This window comes from Arachis ipaensis, chromosome B5 (assembly GCF_059453495.1).
Source record: "Arachis ipaensis isolate K30076 ecotype BB chromosome B5, ASM5945349v1, whole genome shotgun sequence".
NCBI lineage: Eukaryota > Viridiplantae > Streptophyta > Magnoliopsida > Fabales > Fabaceae > Arachis > Arachis ipaensis.
This window is the reverse complement of record NC_142440.1, coordinates 141,436,112-141,457,196: the sequence shown is the minus strand read 5'-3', so window position 1 is coordinate 141,457,196 and position 21,085 is coordinate 141,436,112. Positions and strand designations below refer to the sequence as shown.

General features: G+C 33.2%; 2 protein-coding genes and 1 pseudogene across 4 annotated transcripts; 1 reads left to right on the top strand and 2 right to left on the bottom strand.

The window, feature by feature from the left end:
* Window positions 1-11,326: 11,326 nt before the first annotated feature.
* On the bottom strand, window positions 11,327-13,162 carry LOC107644174 (uncharacterized; annotated as a pseudogene).
* A 2,935-nt stretch (window positions 13,163-16,097) lies between these two features.
* Window positions 16,098-18,569, bottom strand: LOC148566013 (uncharacterized). 3 transcript variants are annotated; one of them, XM_088487895.1, is made up of 2 exons: window positions 17,989-18,569; window positions 16,098-17,876 (listed from the first exon to the last, which is right to left on the bottom strand). In XM_088487895.1, the coding sequence occupies exon 2, from the start codon at window positions 17,835-17,837 to the stop codon at window positions 16,344-16,346; it is 1,494 nt and encodes a 497-aa protein (XP_088344021.1). In that variant the 5' UTR covers window positions 17,838-17,876; window positions 17,989-18,569; the 3' UTR covers window positions 16,098-16,343. The 3 variants fall into 3 exon arrangements, with proteins under 3 accessions (XP_088344021.1, XP_088344022.1, XP_088344020.1); XM_088487896.1 differs by having other exon boundaries at window positions 16,252-17,478; window positions 17,751-18,508; XM_088487894.1 differs by having other exon boundaries at window positions 16,252-18,508.
* LOC148566012 (uncharacterized) lies at window positions 18,160-20,016 on the top strand (the record flags this gene model as incomplete). Its single annotated transcript, XM_088487337.1, has 1 exon — window positions 18,160-20,016. A coding segment is annotated over one exon (1,857 nt), but the record flags the coding sequence as incomplete, so codon positions are not given.
* Window positions 20,017-21,085: the final 1,069 nt, after the last annotated feature.

Below are 21,085 nucleotides of genomic sequence, written 5' to 3'. Positions count from 1 at the left end.
AATTTTTTAAATAAATTTTATTTTTATAGATATTTTGATAAAAAAATATATTATATAATAATATATTTATCAAAAGAATTAGTTAATAAATTTTAAATATAATAATCTAAATATTTCTCAAGTAATATAAAATAAAATTTAATTATTTTATATTTTTATGTTGTTATTTAAAATATTATTTTAATATAATTTTTTAATATTATAAAAAAATTTTGTATCATAATTAATTCTAATAAATAAAAAATACCTATATTTTTTATATTTATCTATTTTATATTTTTTAGAATAAAAAATTTCCACCTATATATAATGAAATATGTAATAATCTTCTTATTATATATATATATATACTATCTACTAATTTTTTTATATATTAAATAATTATAATAATATAATAATATATTAAATTTGTTACATTAAAATTAAAATATTATATATTTTACTCTTGGATTTAACAAAATATATTTTTAATTAATTATATATGATGAAAATATTTTGAAACAGATATTTGTACATCAATTTCTCATATATATATATATATATATATATCACAAAAAAGATATATATTAAAAATTAAAAAATAAAAAATTTAACTAGAAAAATTAAAAACATTTGGAAATAATAAAAATAAAAAAGATCTTATTATAAATATATAATTATAAATATTATATATATAAAACTATAAATGTTAAATTTAAAGAATAATTTTAAATTATTATCTACTTAATATTATCACAAAATAAATATGAATAAGAAAAACTAAAGAAGAGAGTCATGAGGTAGTATATATATTAGAGAGTCTAAAGAATAAAAGAATATATACCAATCATATATCAGTCACTATTATATACACACATATGATACATATACGTAGTTGATATATATTATTTAGGGGTAAGTACGATTTTGGTCCCTAACGTTTAGGGCCAGAATCGAAATCGTCCCTCTTCTAATTTTGGATATAAAATCGTCCTTAATGTTTTTTTTCGTATTAAAATCGTCCTTTTTATGTTTTTTAGACAAAAATACCCTCACCACTACCAACATAATTACTTCCTCCACCACCACCACCGCCAACACCAACACCACCGCCACAACCTCCACCACCAGCACCGCCAGCACCACCAGCACCACCACCAACGCCGCCGCCGTCCCCCTCCCCTCTCCCCCACCCCGCGTCACCCCCTCCCCGTCTTCCCTTCCCAGCACCCCCACCCCCACACCGCGTCACCCCCCCTCCCCGTCTTCCCTTCCCAGCACCCCCACCCCCACCCCGCGTCACCTCCTCCTCTCCGTCTCCCCCTTCCCCAAATCAACAAATCAGAAACAGAAAACAACAATAATATTCCACAAATCAACGAAACAGAAAGAAATCGAAGCAAGAAGCAGAGGTGGCGACTGAAGCACGAACGGCGGCGACAGGGTCTGACGGCAGCAACGCGAACAACAGCGAGCTGCTCCCTCCCCGGTGCCATCCCCCTCCCCCCTTCCCTTCCCCTCCCCTCCCTGGCGCCATCTCCCTCCCCCTCTCCCCCTGCACCTTCGTAACCCCCCCCCCACCCACGCATTTTCTTCCCCCCCTCCCCAAACACACGTTTTTTTTTTAATTTTATAACTTTTATTATTAAAATAGGAATAGTGGTAGTTTAGGAATTAAATTAAAAATTTAAATAAAAAGGACGATTTTAATACGAAAAAAAACATTAAGGACGATTTTATATCCAAAATCGTACTTACTCCTATTATTTATTCAGTTGTTCTAAAATAAATTGAAAAAAATAATATTTTTCATGTATTATATATAATATTTTAAATAAATTATATTTTGACAAATATTTGATAAAAAATTATATTATATAATAATATTTTTAAAAAAATAGTTAGTTAATAAGTATTGAATATAATAATCTAATTATTTATCAAGTAATATAAAATAAAATATAATTATTTTATATTTTTATGTTGGAGTTTAAAATATTATTTTAATATAATTATTTAATATTATAGAAAATTTTTTGCATAATAATTAATTTTAATGAATAAAAAATATTTATATTTTTTGTATTTATATATTTTATATTTTTAATTACATAAGCTTGATTAGTTTTTTTTTTTTTTTTTACAAAGATAGTAAGTTATATTTCATTAATTATTGAAAAATGAAATACAAAGATGTCCAGAAGCAGAAAAGCATAATGAAAAGCGGGGATTTTCCAAAAACACTACACTGAAGGTATTCATCCAACGGTGCGTGGTCAAAAAACGAAGAAAAATCTTAAAGAAGAAAGAATGATAAATCAAATTGAATGCAACTAAGAGCTTGCCTCATGGAGATGACGACTGGGAGTTCTTTGAATTTCACGGAGCAACTTGACAGAGCTTGCTAGAATGGCAGACGGCATTGAAGTAGAACCTTCAAAAATCAACTGGTTGCGAGCTTTCCAGCAATTTCAGCAAATGATGGCAAGCAATTGAGGATTACGGTCAGCATTCTTCAACGGGTTAAGCATCTCTGTTAATGCAGTCCACCATGTCCAAAAGTCATTAGGACTCTGAGGGGGAAGACAGTCACGAAGATAACTCTGAGACCAAACATCTTTAATTCTAAAGCAATCGATCAAACAATGAGTGATTGTTTCGGTTGCTTCATGACAGCAGGGGCATATTGGTGATATAGATGGGATGCGGTGATGAATCTGAGCAAGCATCGGAAGCCGGCCATGGAGAGCTTTTCAGATAAATAGCTTAATTTTGTGAGGCAAGTTCAACTTTCAAAGATCAATTCACGACTTTTTCTGCTGCATATAATTAGGGCAAAGCTCCAGAGGCGGATGGTAAAATAAATACCCAATTCTATAACCTGAAGCTGTATCATATTGCTTGGATTTGTTCAAATCCCATTGCAATTTGTCCCTACTCTGCTGAATTTTAACTGACAAAATCCTGTTTGCAACGTCTTGGGGAAATAATTCTTAAATGAGATTCTGATTCCAATTCCTATCTTCAGTAATTAGATCTTTAACTCTTGGAACCAACTCAGAAATAGCCTGTCTATTTGGCATGTCAGAAATCATTAAAGGATACGGAGGAGGCAGCCAAGGATCTTCAAAGGTTTGGATATTCTATCCAATACCCACAGCCCAATTAAGACATTTTTCAACAATCTTTCGGCCTTCCAGTATGCTCCTCCATCCCCAAGAAGGTAAGACTCCAATTTCTGCCGTTATAGCATTACCATTGCTAAAGTATTTACCTCTTAGGATTTTGGATAATAAGGAAGTAGGCTGTGTTACGAGTCGCCAAAACTGTTTGCCTAAAAGCGCCAGATTTTGGATTCTGAGACCTTTAAATCCAATGCCTCCTTCTTTTCATGGGCGAGTCATAGTATCCCAACTAATCCAAGCCATCCGCCTTTCAGAACCTTTTTGTCCCCACCAGAACTGAGAAAGTAGAGAGTGAATTTTCGAAATTAAACCATCAGGCAACTTGAAGCAAGACAATATATAAATAGGAATAGCTTCTCCCACTGCATTAAGCAATACGTGTCTACCACCTGACGATAGAAGGTTGCGCTTCCACCCTTGGATTCTTTTCCGAACCTTTTCTTTGATCATACTAAAAGAAGCATTTTTCGATTTAGAGACTGTAGAAGGCAAACCAAGGTATTTATCCTGAGCCCCAATATAATTAATATTCATAGAGTTAGCCAGTAGTGTACGAGTAGTGGAGGGAGTGTTGTAGCTAAAGAATACAGCAGATTTATTAAGATTTACCCTCTGGCCACTGATGCTTTCATAAGAATTTAATAAATGCAGGATATTTGAACATGCTTCAGAATTAGCCTTACAGAATAAGATGGAATCATCAACAAAGAGGAGGTGGTTGACCTTGGGACATCGACTATGTATCTGAAGACCCTGAATTAGTCTGTTTTGTTCTGCCTTGGGTAGCAAGAAGGAGAGACCTTCTGCACAGAAAAGAAAAAGATAGGGAGATAGAGGATCTCCTTGTCGAATACCTCTATTTGGTTTGAAGAAACCATAAGTTTGTCCTTCCACAATAACAGAATAAGAAACAGTTGTCACTAATTCTCGAATCCACATGATCCACTGGGAGTCAAAACCAAACTTCTCCAATATAAACCAAAGAAAGTGCCATTCCACCCTATCATATGCCTTACTCATATCTAATTTTAGTGCCATTTTATTTTTGAGTCCCATTTTTTTGTTCTTCAAGTAATGCATACACTCATGAGCAATTAAGATATTATCAGAGATTAATCTGCCTTTAATAAAAGTACTCTGCGTTGGGCTAATTAGTCTATTCATCAGACCCTGAAGTCTATGTACAAATACTTTGGAGATAATCTTGTAAAAGACTGAAGATAGGCTTATTGGTCTTACCTGAGTCATATCTTTAGCATCAGAAATCTTGGGAATAAGATAGATTTGAGTGTGGTTAAAACCCTTCAAAATTCTGCCCTCTGAAAAGAAGCTCTTAACTGCTCGAAACACATCACCACTAAGTATGTTCCAAAAGCTTTGAAAAAATTTTGCTGTCATACCATCATCTCCTGGAGCACTTTGAGGATGAATGCTAAATGTTGCACGTTTCACTTCCTCCATAGTCACTAGTCTTTGAAGCCTACGATTCATGTGAGTTGTAACCTTAGGTTCAAAATCAGTAAACACAGGTTCAGGGTTCTCATGACAAGTGGAGGAAAAGATGTCCTTGAAATAAGATTCAGCCACAGAAGCAATATCAGCATTTGAAGTAGCCACTTCACTATCACTGCCAGTTAGTTTCTAAATTCTATTTCTTCGGGTTCGATTTCTAAATTTCTGATGGAAGAAAGCTGTATTCTGATCACCGAATTTGAGCCATTTGACTCTAGACTTATCTTTCTAATAAGATTTCTCGTTTTGCAATGCTTTTTCAAGTTTGTCCTCTATTTCTGAAATGATGTCGCCTCCATGAATTCCTGCTAAACGAAGTTCCTCTAATTCAAATTGTAGTAAATCAATCTCTACCTTCGAATTAGATATGTGTTCTTGCTGCCATCTGACAATCTTATGCCAACAACGCTTTATTTTTTGAGCTAGGATATACATGGCTGAGCCATCAATCTGTTCGTGCCAAACCTCTCTAACAATCTGCCTTATAAGTTTGATTAGTCTAGGTCTTACTAATATAAGTAAATATATAATGTGATAGGCATGTATTTAGAATTATATTATTTTTATTCTGTTTTTTTTTTAAATTGAAAAAAATAAAAAATTAATATTTTCATGTATTATATATAATATTTTAAATAAATTATATTTTTAAAATATTTTGATAAAAAATTATATTATATAATAATATCTTTAACAAAATTAGTTAGTTAATAAATTTTAAATATAATAATTTAATTATTTGTCAAGTAATGTAAAATAAAATTTTAATTATTTTATATTTTTATGTTACAGTTTAAAATATTATTTAATATAATTTTTTAATATTATAAAAATTTCTTGTATAATAATTAATCTTGATTAATAAAAAATACTCATATATTTTGTATTTATATATTTTATATTTAATTATTTAAGAATAAAAGATTCTTTAGTCATTTAAAGTATTGTGCATTAAAATATTATCATTTAAAATATTTATTTATGTACTAGAATATTCTGTATTTATTAGAGTCAATGAATATTCTTCTTTTATATTAGCCTTTAATTTTCATCTAATAAAATCTAATAATTTATATAAATGTGACCCATCTAATAAGGGCTTGTTTGGGTGAACTTTTACGAAAAGATATTTTTTCGAGTTATCTTTTTTTAAAAGATCTTATAGAGAAGTAAAAGTAATTTTATGTTTAGATATCTCATGTAAAAAAGTCTTTTTATCTATCAATTATGTTTGGGTATAGCAATATAAAAGTACTTTTTTATTTATTTATTACATGAAAAACATCTTTTTTGTAAGGAAAAAAGATCGTTTAAAAAAAGATGTAAATTACAGCTTTTCAAAAAAGATCTTTTTTATTTTATTTCACTAGTGCTTTTATTTTTACTACTAGAAATTTACCAAACACGTTAAAAAATAAAAAAAGATCTTTTTCATTGAAAAAAGATCTTTTTTTAACAAAATAATGGTGCCCAAACATGCACTAAATATATAATTCACTAAAGGATCACTTTGAAAGCTGGACGAATTTATCCGCGAGGACGGTTGACAGAAAGAGGTGGTTCATTGGATTCTTTGTTGTTATCTGGACAATTTGGCTAGAAAGGAATGACAGGCTCTTCCGAGGTAATACTTCAAGGGTGGAAGACATTATCAGCAGGTCAATTACGTACTCTAAGAAATGGAGTGGTGGTGACCCCTTTGGTTGTTGATAGCTATGTCGAAGATGATTAGGGATTGTCTTATTGAATACTATTCTTATTTGTAGCTAGTTTCATTGCTCCACTCTTTTGTGTTGAGCTCCCTCTGACTCAAAAAAAATAAATATATAATTATTGTGCTCATTTTAGACATATCAAAAAACCGCTAATAGCCTGCTACATATTTCTTAAATCTCGTTTCCTTAATACCTTCGCCACCCGTCTATAAAATTACAAACTTGAACTTAGAGTTGGCAACAATAATTTTAGGGCATTGATTTGAATGTTAAATATTTCTTGTTCATGAATCTTAAGCATCTACTATAACAACCCCTTTACTTTCACTCAGCGTGATGAATTACCTTCAACAATTAGCTCCTTTCAACATACACAGGAAGAAGATATGCTGGCTTCTTGGATGGGAATGATGGTATTCACCCATTTTGAATTTAATTATAACTTTGTTCAATAATTGTTTTTGAAGAATATTGTTATGGAACCGTATCAATCCTTGCATTAGTACGTATTTTTTATATTTCAATTTTACTTATACATGGTTGATGGTCCTTAAGGTTGCTCTTGATTAGTGCAATGTATACAAGAATTAAGATATATGAATGCATTAAAATATAACTATCTTTTCCTACAAATAAAACTGAGTTAAATTTTAAGAGGATCCTTTAAATTGGTTACATGTATTAAATAGTTTATGAGATTTTAATTGCATTCATTGGAAAAGTATATGGAACCAACTAATAATCAGCCAAGAATGGAACAACATAATTAATTATAATTAGTTTTATTAATTTATAATTTAATTTTTTTTTAAATTATTGTTGACCACATTCAAAACATGAGGGAAGATACGCTAATGATAGGAGAGAATCACGGAACAGATTCTTTGATCATTAATTAGTTGGTTCTATATAATTAATTATGTTTTATTAATGCGTAACACATGAAACATAGAAATCATATCCAAAACCATCCAATTTACAAGAAAAAGAAACATCCGTGTGCCTATCAGTAGCAACATCCGGTTAAAGCCACCGGTGCCTCTGATTTACCAATTGGTTGATTCTTGGCTTATATAGAGTTGGTTCCCTAGCATGGTTGGCATTCATTAGGTCTTTGAGAATAACAAATATGCACTACATTAGTCTTTTCGTTTTTTTTCCATCAAGTAGCTCATTACATCGTTAGAAATTAATATAATGCACTTTTCTTAATTTCACATAATTAATTAGTACAATTAAAATTTTATAAACTATTTTAGTACACACAACTAATAGAAAAATTACTTTAAGACTTCACTCAGCAAAATACGATTAAAATATATCATCACAAATCACAATATCTGTATAAAAATGCTAGTTATCTCTACTTTTTGTGCATTTGGCTTAGTATCTTGATTCATCCTCCAAATGCTTAAACTGCTTATGATATCTATATCAATAATGTGCTAATCAATTTGAATTATTGTCAAACATACACTTTCAACTAATATTTTATCCAAAAATCACACATTGGTCTTTCCTGGTATGTATCACGGTTTAAATACCATTCTTTGGTCACTTAATTTTATATACTTATTCTTGTTTTTATCTTTGGTACTTTTGTTACTAAGCTTTGAAATACCAGAAAATTTATGTTGATTTTAATCTAATAATTCTTTCACTCTCCGTTTTATAAGGAGTTACCAATTCAAGTTGTGCATGGCATCATGATTTTATCCCTTAAATGCATATTCAACCAAAATAGGAGCAATTATTTGTCCAAAATTTCCTTCTCCAGTGTAACTGTTGGTATTCGTAATTTTTGAAGTAATACTCGTTTGATTCCTAAAATTAGTTGGATAAGCGATTTTTAAACTAAGTTTCTTATATTTAGAAACACGACTATGATCCGAATCAAACTTTTTCTAATATCCGTTACTATAAAGTTGATGTGTACAGAAAGATGGAGTCTCATATAAAGAAAGGAAAGAGGAGTCTCATATTCAATTTTCTTTTATAAATTACATAGAAATGTTAGTTTAGCCTCCTAAAATATTCAGTTCAGTCTTTTCAATATTACAAAATTATTTTTTCCCTAAAATTTAGTCTCCGTATGTACAGTTGAATTTCATTTTCAACTATGTGATATAATACTTTTTAATTGTGTACAATATAATATTCAAAATTGGTTATCTTTGTCATATAAATTAATTTTGGAATACTATATTAACTGCAACTAAAAGATGTTCATAGTGACATTCAATTGTAGCTATGCAGTTGATTATGACTTATGAGATAGGAGTTCGTCTCATATAATAATGGGAATCACATTTCTAAAAGTGATGAAGATTGAAGAGATGTAATATTGATCATTTTAAAAAAATATAAAGGGTTAAATTAACCCACTACCCTGCCATTTCTTTTTTTCAAATGGTAAGAACCCTTCTTTTGTTACATTAATATAAATTTTTAAGACCTTGAAATATTGGCATGCAATGAAAGTCAGAGTAAAAAATATATAAAATAGGGAAAAGTATAAATTTTTTGTCTTTGAAATTTATTAAAAATTTTAAAAATACCTTTAGATTTTATTTTGTTTCAATTTTTTTATCTAAAAGTTTTCGATTTACATCAAATTTATCCCTAACGACTAATTTTTCAAAAAATATACTTTATCCTATAAAATAAAAACACACACCTAAAGAAACATAACATTTCTCCTTCAATATTCATGGTGTAACTTCTTGAGACGATAAGAAATTGAAATATCAGTTGATTATATTCATCTATATTGTTTTGTCCTTTCTCTTCTTCATGCACATATCTACCAATAAGTAGTTACATAACCAAATTAAAATTCATCCTTTATTGTTGTGAAGTTTCTTTTTCTCTCATATAACTCAAAACTAAACCATTTTTTTTCAGTGATTCTATTCATTTTCATCACTAAAATTACTAAAGCCTCCCTAGACAATGAAGTAGCAGAGCATGCAAAGAAGAACAACAATTTGGTATTGGCCCTTGAAATGCTACCTTCTATAGCATTCAATTGCAAAGAGCTATTCCTTCCAAAACCTGTCAGGGTTAGAGAGGTTCTTGAAAGAAAAATGATAGTTTGTGTGTAAATTATGCTTAGTTTTGATTCATTCTGGTTAGAACTTGAATCAGCTCTGGTATATATTATAACTTTCCATAGAATTATAGAAATGACATTTTTGTTTAGAACAATTTTTCTCACTAGAGTTTGGTTTAAGAGTAAAAGAAAGAAGAAAATAATGCAACTCTTTCCAAGACTTTGAAGTTCATATCTTTTCAAGATCAACAATGCATTAGTAGTTCTTGGAAACTCCAATGGTCTTGCCTTGGTTATTGATAGATATTCTATTCATAATCACAATGCACAACCAAATCTCCTACTGAAGTCTGCAGCAGTGCTTGATGATTGAGGCTTTACATGCCTACCAGGTCTCTGGTTCTCGACACTTGAGAACCACCGATCTGCTTCTGCAATGCCTTCAACACCGCCATTATTTCAGTAAATTTGGATCTCTGCAGTACTTAAGACTATCATCCAGTCACAAACACACCCCCCCCCCCCCAAAAAAAAACCAAAACACACAAAAAATGCAGTAATAAATTTTATAACATTAAGAATCTAAGATTCATTCTATAATCATATATCCACAATAATTAAAAAAAAGGCATGATTATACCCTTCGAAAGATCAAATGTATATCTCCTGCAATTATTTGTGAAAAGGGAAATTTTAAAGAAATTAAATCCATAAATTGATTTGTGCAGTATATACCACACAATAAATAGTACATGAACAACCTAATTTCATTATGATGCTAAGATTGATTCCTCGAAGTTTATAGCAGCATTAACCATATTCTATCTTGTTTGAGATCAATTCATTTTATGTTTATTAGTCTAATCTGAAGAGTGGTTTTTGTGAAAGTAGCTATTATTCACTTCCATCTAAAACTGAATTTGAAGCTTATAACTGAATGGTGGGTTCAACTAGAAACCAAATAAGCTGACAAAATATTAAATCAAGTCGCAATTATGTATAAAGGAAAATTCATACTAGAGATCTTCAATATTATCTGTGCCTTGCTTCAACTTAACATGCTTGAGTGCACCTAGCAATCAGTAAGCATGGAACAAAGATGATGTCCATGACAAGAATCCAAATACTCAACCACCAATACAAGGTCAATATCAGTTTTATAGAATAAGTTAATCAGCACTTAAGTAGTGAGGCTATATAATAGTTCAACTTTTGATCGCAAAAGAAATTGTATTAGCATTCAAAAATATTCTACAAGAACAAATGCAATTTCAATCTGTACAACATTGTTTCACTTTTAATTCTTTATTCTAACCCCACTCATCACAGTGCAGAGAAGATTTAGAAAATACCAAAGAAATAGGTGTAGAAATAGTTGTATTTGGCACTAGAATCACCAAATCTTTCATGACAGGTGTAGCTGATAACAGACAACAAAACTCCAAACCATGTTTTAATAATAAAAGCTTTTCAACATGATTTTAAACAAGAACAATGTAATAATCCCTATATAGGATTTTTCAATAAGAAATAATGAAATAATTCAATTAAGCATTAACTGAGAATAACATTAGTTCCAAAAATGAACAAGGGTTTTAAGATAACATTAATTACAACTGTACATTAATTATGGAAATGAACATAATGTACATATTTTCAATTGATTTCTAAGAATTAAAGCCGAGTACCATTAATTATGAAAATGAACAAAGGTTTTAAGATAATTCATATTTGAACCAAACTAGCCAAATTCCTTCTTGCACAGCCTTTTTTATTTGAAACATCAAGTGTAATCACAGACTTGGTATACAGGTTTCTTCACCTATGATCAGATTTTAAAAAATAACAAAAATGTTGAAATTGTCAACAAAAAAAGTGGGGTCATGCATTTAGTAGATGTATTTGTTTCAAAGATGGCAGTGAAAATCATACATCTATGTCATAATCTTGCCACTGCATACCTTCTAGAAGAATTCTAAGAAGATTCAGTCAAATAAAACACAGTTGCTCATCAGACCAATCATGAGCTCTTAATTACTATCAAGAAATCGTAAGCATTAAGCCACCAGTTACAACTAGGAATATCCGCCGAAACAGGATGCATGATAGCCTTGGTAACAAAGACTAAAAAATCAGCCAACAACACAAGTTCAAAATTAATTCAATAACAGTGAGATAACCAAAATCAAGGTGATAGTGAGTTCATGGCATTTCCCAAATCCTCCAACCCAATAGATATAAAATTTACCAAGTTCTGTACAAATTTTGACAACAGAAAATTTATTAATTTGAGTTGATTTATTCCTCCTTGGTGTCTTTTCAATAAGCCTCTAGCAATCATTTCATGAAGATGTTTCAGCGCTTGATCATTTTCACCTTTTTCCAACAGAGCACGAATAGTTATTTCGTAAGTTACGGCATCCGGAGAGCAACCATTGTCTTCCATTTCCAACTTTAAGGCCAATGCTTCATCAAGTAGGCTCTCTTTGCAGAGCCCCTTTATCATAACATTGTATATCCTTGTGTTTAGGTGATAGCCTTCAATGGAAAGATCTTGAAAAATCTCTTTTGCATTTTTAAGCCATCCACTTTTGCACAGGCCATCTATAAGTATGGTGTATGTATATATATTCGGATTAATGCCACTCTCTTTCATTTGATTGAATAACATAAGTGCCTTGTCATGTTGTTTGATATTGAACAAAGCATCCATCAAAGAATTGTAAGTGACTATATTAGCGGGTTGACCTCGATCATGCATCTTTTCAAGAAGCTCCAAGGCACGAAGGATTCTCCTTGATTTTCCCAAGCCATCAATTAGAGTATTGTAAGTTACCGTGTCAGGAACCAAGTTCTCACGATGCATCTCTTCGAAGAGATTCAAGGCCTCATCGATCATTTTACTTTTGCAAAAGCCATCAATCATGATATTGTAAGTCCGAACATTAGGAAACACTATTCTCGGCCATTGTGTTGAATGTATATTTTGCCTTATTTACCTGATTAACCAAACAATATCCGTCCATTAAGCTGTTATAAGTAACCACATCTGGTTTCACACCATGTTTTGTCATCACAGCCAACACATTCTTAGCATCTTTGATCTTTCCTTCCTTGCATAGCCCATCGATCAAAATACTATAGGTACGAACATCTGGAGTAATGTTTCTAGGTACCATATCACTTAACAAATCAATGGCTTCCTTATATTGACCCACAAGACACAATCCAAAAATGAGAGAACTGTATGTGATAACATCGGGAGAAATTCCCTTAGCAAGCATTTCAGAATATAAATGAAAAGCCTGACTTACAAGTGTATCCTTGCAGAGGCTATCAATAATTGCGCTGTACATGAGGACATCAGGAGCAATGCCATACCGTGGGATCTTTCTCAACACTTGAATAGCAGCTGACGTGTGTCCGGTCTTACAGAGCCCATTGATCAACGTCCCATAAGTGACTTGATTAAACTGAAATCCATGAGCCAGCACTCTGTCATGGAAGCGTACTGCTTTTTCAACACTACCACAGAGATAGAGACCTTTCAGGATTGTTGTCAATGTTACCGTATCAGGTTGATAATCCATTCTGAAAATCTTGGCCAATACAGAAAAAGCAAGCGTCATACGACCCATGCCGCAACAACAATTAATTACAATGCTCAAAGTAAATAAGTCGGGAGCGATTCCTCTGGCTTGCAATTGCTGAAATAGGGAAATGGCGGTGGGAAAATGGTTGGTCTTGGCAAGAGATCCCAAAATCTTGGTGAATTGGATGATGGACGGAGGGCGACGCATAGAGAGCATGCGAGTGATTTAGTCTAAAATTTTAATATTTAAGTAAAAAGGACAATTTTAAACTTCTAGTTTTTAAACCTTAGGAACAATTTTATATACCAAAAAAAATTGAGGACGAAAAAATTTTTTCGGCCTATACCTTAGAGATAGAAATCTTACTTAACCCTAAATTATATATCTTAAATTGATTTTATTTTATTTTATTTTATTTTCAAGGTTTTTTTACTTAAATTTTGGATATTTTTATTATTTTTAATTTTAAATATTTTTTAGTAGCATTTTCTTTCCCTACATTTTCTAAACCAAATAACAAAAAATTTAATTTTTCATCTATTTTTTCTCTACATTTTTTTTTTCTCATATTTCTCAAAAACAATGTGTTATTAGCATTTGCTATCTTAAAACTAACGAGTCTAATGTTTGCTAGATGAGGAATTTTCTATTCTTTTGCAAATAATCATTAATTCTATTCTATGAAAAATCATTTTATAAATTTTATTTCTTACATTTTTTCTATTTTTTATAATTTAAATTTCGTATCGAAACAAACGGGTAAATTAGAAATACACTCCTTTTTTTTTGAATTGTACTATTTAAAAATCTCACATAACTTTTTGGTTAATGTGCAAAATGTATTGAACTCCTAGCTAAAGTCTTTTGTTTTCATGTTTTACTTTTGACAGTAAAATGTACTATTTTAAGATAGAAATATAGACCTACCTTTTAACGACCTTTTTTATATGAAAATAAAAGTAGTGATATACTCTAATATTGTAATTTTTATTTTTTTTAAATTGTAAAAATATACAAATCGGAGAGTCTAATTTGTAACTTTTGTATTTCAAATTTTTTTAATTTTTTAACACAAATCGAACAGTCCAATTTCTGTACCTCTACAAATCGGACGGTCCGATTTTTATACCTCTAACAGTTGGAACGGTCTGATTTTTATTTCTCTAATTAAATGGTTCCACATCTAAGAATAATACTTCAACAATCCACATTTTAAGAAAAAAAATCACCATTATCACTCCAATATCAAAAACAAAAAGTGACCTCGAGCTTCTCATTTTAGTAACCTTACCTTATTGTTGTCTATAACATGAACCTCTTTAACTACTATAGTACTTGCTCAATTGCTAGTTTTGTTGCTTTGCTATTATAATTGTAGCCTGGGCTTTATCTTGCTCTCCCTGCATTTCTTCTAAACTGTTTTGTAATTTTGCAATCTCTTGTCCTTTAGCTTGTTCAAGGTCAATTAATATATTGAGAATGGTATAATATTCAACCATGGTTATTAATAAATTTTTATGATGTATTTCTCTTAACTAGACTAATTATTATGTGAGTTCTTTGGGGTATTATGATACGATCATACGAAAAAAAAGATAGATTATTTGCCGGATTATCAAAGTAAGAATTTACTGGTTTTATTTACAAAATTCATTGTTGTTTTATGATTTGTTTGTATTTTTCTATTTTCACTAGCATTAGTTTAATTAGCCATCAATATAGCCACTGCATTCTCTTTACTCATAAAACTTTTTGAGTTGTGCATTCTTTTAGCCTCATTGTCCTGTTATCATTTTTAGTCCTTCTTAGCTAGTAGATATCACAGTCTTGTGATTGAAAAACAAGGAAAATTTTCCTCGTGGTCTTATAATACCACCTTGCCACAAGAAATATAAACATTTGCAGGTAACATTCTTATTCTTTTTGTGAGAATTTATTTTGATCAAATCAGGAAAAAGATTTATTATCCTTTTGCTTAAATTCAGAAAACATTCAAGAGTGCACATATTAAAATAACTCAGAATTAAGAACGTGATATTTGAAAAGATGAATGTACAAATAAAGAATGTTCACTATGGTGTTGAAGGGATTATTTTGATTGTTCATGCTTTTATTAAAGGTGGATACTCTAATGAAGATTTTAAATTATCTTCATGTAATGATGCTTCTGTTTAGCTATTGGATAGTGGATTGTAAGATTTGATTTTAGTATGTTATACAATTGTTATCTTTATTTAAAGTATGGCTAAAGAAATAAGTCAAAATTTAATCAAATATTTTCATGAGATATTTTTTATATCTTTATTGGAATAGGTGCCTTTATTAAATGGCAATTCTATACCAAAGTTTGAGTTTTTCAAAATTACAGGGGTATAATTTCATCCAGAGAGCATTATATAACAGCTGAAGAAGAGAAAAGTGTTTAAATAGTTATCAAACTCATTGAGAAAAAGGAAAAACAATTCGTGAAGATGTTAGTACCGAATGCTTAATGCATTTTAACAATTTGTGTTTGAGGGCCAACATCCATGAAAGGAAAAACATTTTTAGCAATACCAATAAACAACAGTTTATTCTGATGACCAAATTATTTGTCTTTATGACCAAACTACTATAAACTCAGTAGTTTAAAATTCTACCTTAGACATGAAAAATATTTTGTGACCAAATTATTCGTCTTTATGCTGATGACCGTAGCGAAAAGATTAATAACTACGTTTCACCCTAAAAAAGCTCAGAAAAATAGTATTAGTAATTGTGTCACTTTCAAAAAATAAAAAAGAATAGTATTTATGATTTTATTAGGTCAATGGCTCAATCGTAACTTACTAATTTCGCCTAATAAGCCATCGAGATGAGTGAAAAAGCATTACAAGAACCAATCAAAGCCGTTGCAGAGACATTACAGAAACACAATACACCTAACAACAACAAATTAAGGCAATGCGTCGACTATGATTATATGTCAATTCCAGCAGCAGCATGTGATGTTTAACACTCTTTCAATCTTTGATATCCACCAATGCATTCACATAAACTCCTCATCATTCCCTCACCTAAATGCACTTAAAATTGTCATTCAGCAACTATCATCATATTTATTAATCAATCTTTAAGTACAAAAATAAATGCCTCTGATGGATAAATTAACAATCTCAGCAATAAAGGGTACAAAGATATAAATGGAACGAAACTAAAAGTGCAAAGCTTGATCTTACACAAACAGCTGCACAACACAAGTTAAAAAGAAAGAGATACAAACAACATTTTATGATGCTAACAAGAAGAATCTCACCTACTTTTATCCTTACAATAGGCCTCTAGATATCATTTCACGAAGAAGTTTCTCCGCGTTATCATTTTCACCTTTTTCAAACAGAGCACGAATGATTATTTCATAAGTCATAGCATTTGGTAAGCAACCATTGTCTTCCATTTTTGACAAGAAAGCCAATGCTTCAGGAAGTAGGCCCTGTTTGCAAAGCCCCTTTATCATAATAGTGTATGTCCTCACGTCTGGACGATAGCCTTTAATGGAAAGATCTTGAAAAATCTCTTTTGCATTTTTAAGTCTTCCACTTTTGCACAGGCCATCTATAAGTATGTTGTATGTATACATATCTGGTTCAATGCCACACTCTTTCATTTGATTGAATAACATAAGTGCCTTGTCATGTTGTTTGATATTGAACAAAGCATCCAGCAAAGAACTGTAAGTGACTATATCAGCAGGTTGACCCCGATCATGCATCTTTTCAAGAAGCTCCAAAGCACAAAGTATTCTCCTTGATTTTCCTAAGCCATCAACTAGAGTATTGTAAGTTACCGTGTTAGGAACCAAGTTCTTGCAACGCATTTCTTCAAAGAGATTCAAGGCTTCATCGACCCTTTTACTTTTGCACAAGCCATTAATCATGATACTGTAACTTTGAACATTGGGTGACACTCTACTTTGGGCCATTGTGTTGAATATATATTTTGCCTTATTTACCTGATTAACCAAACAATATCCATCCATTAAGCTGTTATAAGTAACCACATCTGGTTTCACACCATGTTTTGCCATTACAGCCAATACACTCTTAGCATCTTTGATCTTTCCTTCCTTGCATAGCCCATCGATCAAAATACTATAGGTATGAACATTTGGAGTAATGTTTCTAAGCATCATATCACTTAACAAATCAATGGCTTCCTTATATTGACCCTCAAGACACAATCCAAAAATGAGAGAACTGTATGTGATAACATCGGGAGAAATTCCCTTAGCAAGCATTTCAGAGAATAAATGAAAAGCCTGACTTACAAGTGTATCCTTGCAGAGGCTATCAATAATTGCGCTGTACATGAAGACATTAGGAGCAACGCCATACCATGGGATCTTTCTCAACACTTGAATAGCAGCTGACGTGTGTCCGGTCTTACAGAGCCCATTGATCAAGGTCCCATAAGTGACTTGATTAAAGTGAAATCCATGAGCCAGCACTCTGTCATGAAACCGCACTGCTTTTTCAACACTACCACAGAGAAAGAGGCCTTTAACGAGTGTATTCAATGTTACCGTATCAGGTTGATAATCTATTCTGAAAATCTTGGCCAATACAGAGAAAGCAAGCGTCATACGACCCATGCCGCAACAACAATTAATTACGATGCTCAAAGTAAATAAGTCGGGAGCGATTCCTTTGGCTTGCAATTGCTGAAAAAGGGAAATGGCGGTGGAGAAATGGTTGGTCTTGGCAAGAGATCCCAAAATCTTGGTGAATTGAATGATGGATGGAGGGCGACGCATAGAGAGCATGCGAGTGAAGGAATCAACAGCTTCATCACGTGATTGGGGCTGAGAGTGAGAGTGAGAGTGAGAGTGTAGGGATGAAGTTGAAGGGAAGCAAAGACGGAAAACTGAATAGGAAACACAATAAGGGGAGGGATTTGGGATTTGAAGAGCATACCTTAACATGATTCGTGAGAATGAGAAGAATGACAACATTCTTGCAACCACCAAAAGAGCGAGGGTAGAATCAAGCTTGTTCGAGGTTATTTACTTATTTGTTTAATTGTTTCTACTTTTGTTATCTTATTTAACATAATAAGGTGGCTTCCAACTTTCAAAGGAGATATGAAAGAAGGCTCTGCTGGTTTCCTCCCAGAAAGAAGATATGAAAGAACGAAGCACTAAAAAAGTCAAGACGCGTGAAGAAGTTGACTTGAATCAATCTAGTGACTGCATGGATATCGTTGTGCATGCCGATGTCGAGAATGAACCAAAGGCCACTTACAAGGATTCTCTTCTTAAATCGCCAAGCATGGTTCTTGAAGAGGAAAGCATGAATATGGATGACATTGATGAAGAGTCTTCAGATCCGGAAGATCGTTGGTATAAGGATACCGATAAGGACGATCTTGAAGACAGGCCTTTTGATCCATGCCCCACCATTCCGGTATCGAAGGAAGAGTTCGAGGACTGGTGTAAACCATGGCGGAATGCTCTTATCATAAAAGTCTTAGGCAAGCGTGTGGGATTGGCATTCCTAGAGCAAGGTCTCCAAAGAGATTGGGTAAAGAAAGGTACGATACATGTTATCGATATGGATCGTGACTATTTTCTTGTTCATTTTTCAGATGAGGAAGACTACTCACACGCGCTTTTGGAGGGACCTTGGATGATTGCCGGACACTATCTCATTGTGCAACGCTGGAGACCTTTCTTCTTGAAGTCAGAGCACCATGTTAGGAAGATTGCGGTTTGGGTTCGTATTCCAAATCTGCCAATTGAACTTTATAACCACCGTTTTTTATGGCGAGTAGGATCGGCTATTGGCCATATGCTTAAAATTGATCGTAATACTTCCATTCACTCAAGAGGAAGATTTGTTCGGATATGTGTGAAAATCGATCTTGCTAAGAAACTTGTTCCACGTATATCGGTACTTGGTAGTGAATTGAATATTGAATATGAAGGACTTTACCAAATTTGCTTTTCGTGTGGTCGATATGGGCATAGAATGGACCAGTGTAGTGAAACAGTGGTGGAATCCGCTGAGCACCATGGATCGGAGTGCAACGGGGATCAACAAGGAACCAATAAGAAAAGTGGAGATACTAGTGACCAAATAAGCAAGTCGGTGGAATCCGGAAGGCAACATGAAGATCGGGCAATGTTGGTGCGGAGGCAAATCAGGAAGAAAAAAACACCAATCACGTACGGAAAGGGAGGAACGGTCCATTCAAATGTTAAAGGCGGAATATCTGGCGGTGATGATATTATTGTGGATCATGTGAATCATGAGGAGGGGAGTGGCTCTCGCTATAATATCCTCTATGAAGAGGAACCAGGTGGCACAAACATGCATGACATGCAAGAAGAGATGGATAAGCAAGCTCCTTCATCACAAGATGGGCTCTATGTAGCTAAGGCCCAAAATTCTTTTGGAAAATCCCAACCCATATATAAGAAAGTTCTCAAACAGGGAGCTAGCAAAAATCCACAAGGAATTAGAAAACAAAATCATGTGGCAACTGGGCCTAGGCCCACTGAAAAAGGAAACACACTGAAGTCCAAATCCATGGATCAAGACTCACCTAAATCAAAAGAACCAAAGAAGGGAAACGTTGTTGAATCTCATAAAGAGAAGCTTCCCGAAACGGTGACTCGTGCAGAGAAGAAACAAGAGATGGCAGCCATGGAGATGGTGATGCTAGAACACATGAGGCATCTTCAGGGTGAACAGAGAGAGGCTTTTGAGATATCTAGAAGGAACCCATCATTGCTTGAAGCACATGTGGTAAAAAATAATTTTCTTACTCAAACCCAAAACTCCACCCCTATATTGAAGCCACCTGACCCAGGGACCGGGGTGGCGTCATCTTCAAACATGGCAGTGAGTGCCAGTGCTGATAAGAAATCTATTTTGACTAAAGATGGGAATTCTTCCTTGGGTAATGCTATGCGGGTGCAGGGGATATCTCCCCAGTTGTGAGTTTGGTCCTCTGTGACCCCTCTTTAATTTTTGTTTTTTAATGAATATTATCTGTTGGAATTGTCGGGGAGCAGGGAGTAAGTCGTTCCACTCTCTTATTCGAGATATGTGTAAAGAATACTTTGCTAGTTTCATTATTTTGCTCGAAACTCATGTGAGCGGTGTTAAAGGAAAGATCATCAGGGATAAGATTGGATTGAATGGGTCCTTTATTGTGGAAGCTACTGGTCATTCTGGGGGCATATGGTGTCTTTGGGATGATAGTATTTGGAATGTTTGTGTTTTGGAACATAATAATCAATTAGTTCATCTTAAAGTCTCTTGCAACAACTCTGATTTTTGGTTGCTTTCAGCTTGTTATGGGAGCCCGCAACGGGTTAATAGGAGAGCGTTGTGGAGCAAAATTCGATCCTTAGCCGATAACATTAATTTCCCTTGGTGCCTCTTGGGGGACTTCAATGCCTTACTCCATGATCACGAAAGGCAAGGAGGATCTAATAGAGCGAATTCGGGTGCTTGCAGTGATTTTCAAGAATGTGTGTCTGATTGTGGCCTTATTGACTTAGGCTTCATTGGCTGGCCTTTCACTTGGAAGAGAGGAAATCTCGTGGAAAGATTGGATAGAGGTCTGAGTAATCTTAATTGGCAACTTACCTTTCCTGAGGCGCATGTCAAACACCTTCCTCTTCTCAAGTCGGATCACTCCCCTTTATGTCTCAACCTTGCTGTGAGTCCGGATCTGAATAGAGGGAGAAGGCCTTTCAGGTTTCTTACAGCTTGGCTTTTGCATCCTGATTTCAATAATCTGATTCATCAATCTTGGCGTATGGAGAGTTCTTGGTCAGAAGGCCTGGCAAATTTCAAGAACTCCCTGAAGAACTGGAACTATAATGTTTTTGGTGACATTTGGAAACGAAAAAGCAGAATTCTTCGGAGACTTCAGGGAATCACAAATAGCTTAAGACAGGGCAGCAACTCTTTCCTTGAGGATCTTCAAGTGCAGCTTTGGAAGGAATACGAGGAAGTGTTGACACAAGAAGAAATTCTTTGGTACCAGAAATCAAGATGC

What these genes read in the sequence shown, in the direction of transcription:
- LOC148566013 (XM_088487894.1), bottom strand. Translation starts at nt 18,026, where the DNA reads ATGTTGTCATTCTTCTCATTCTCACGAATCATGTTAAGGTATGCTCTT.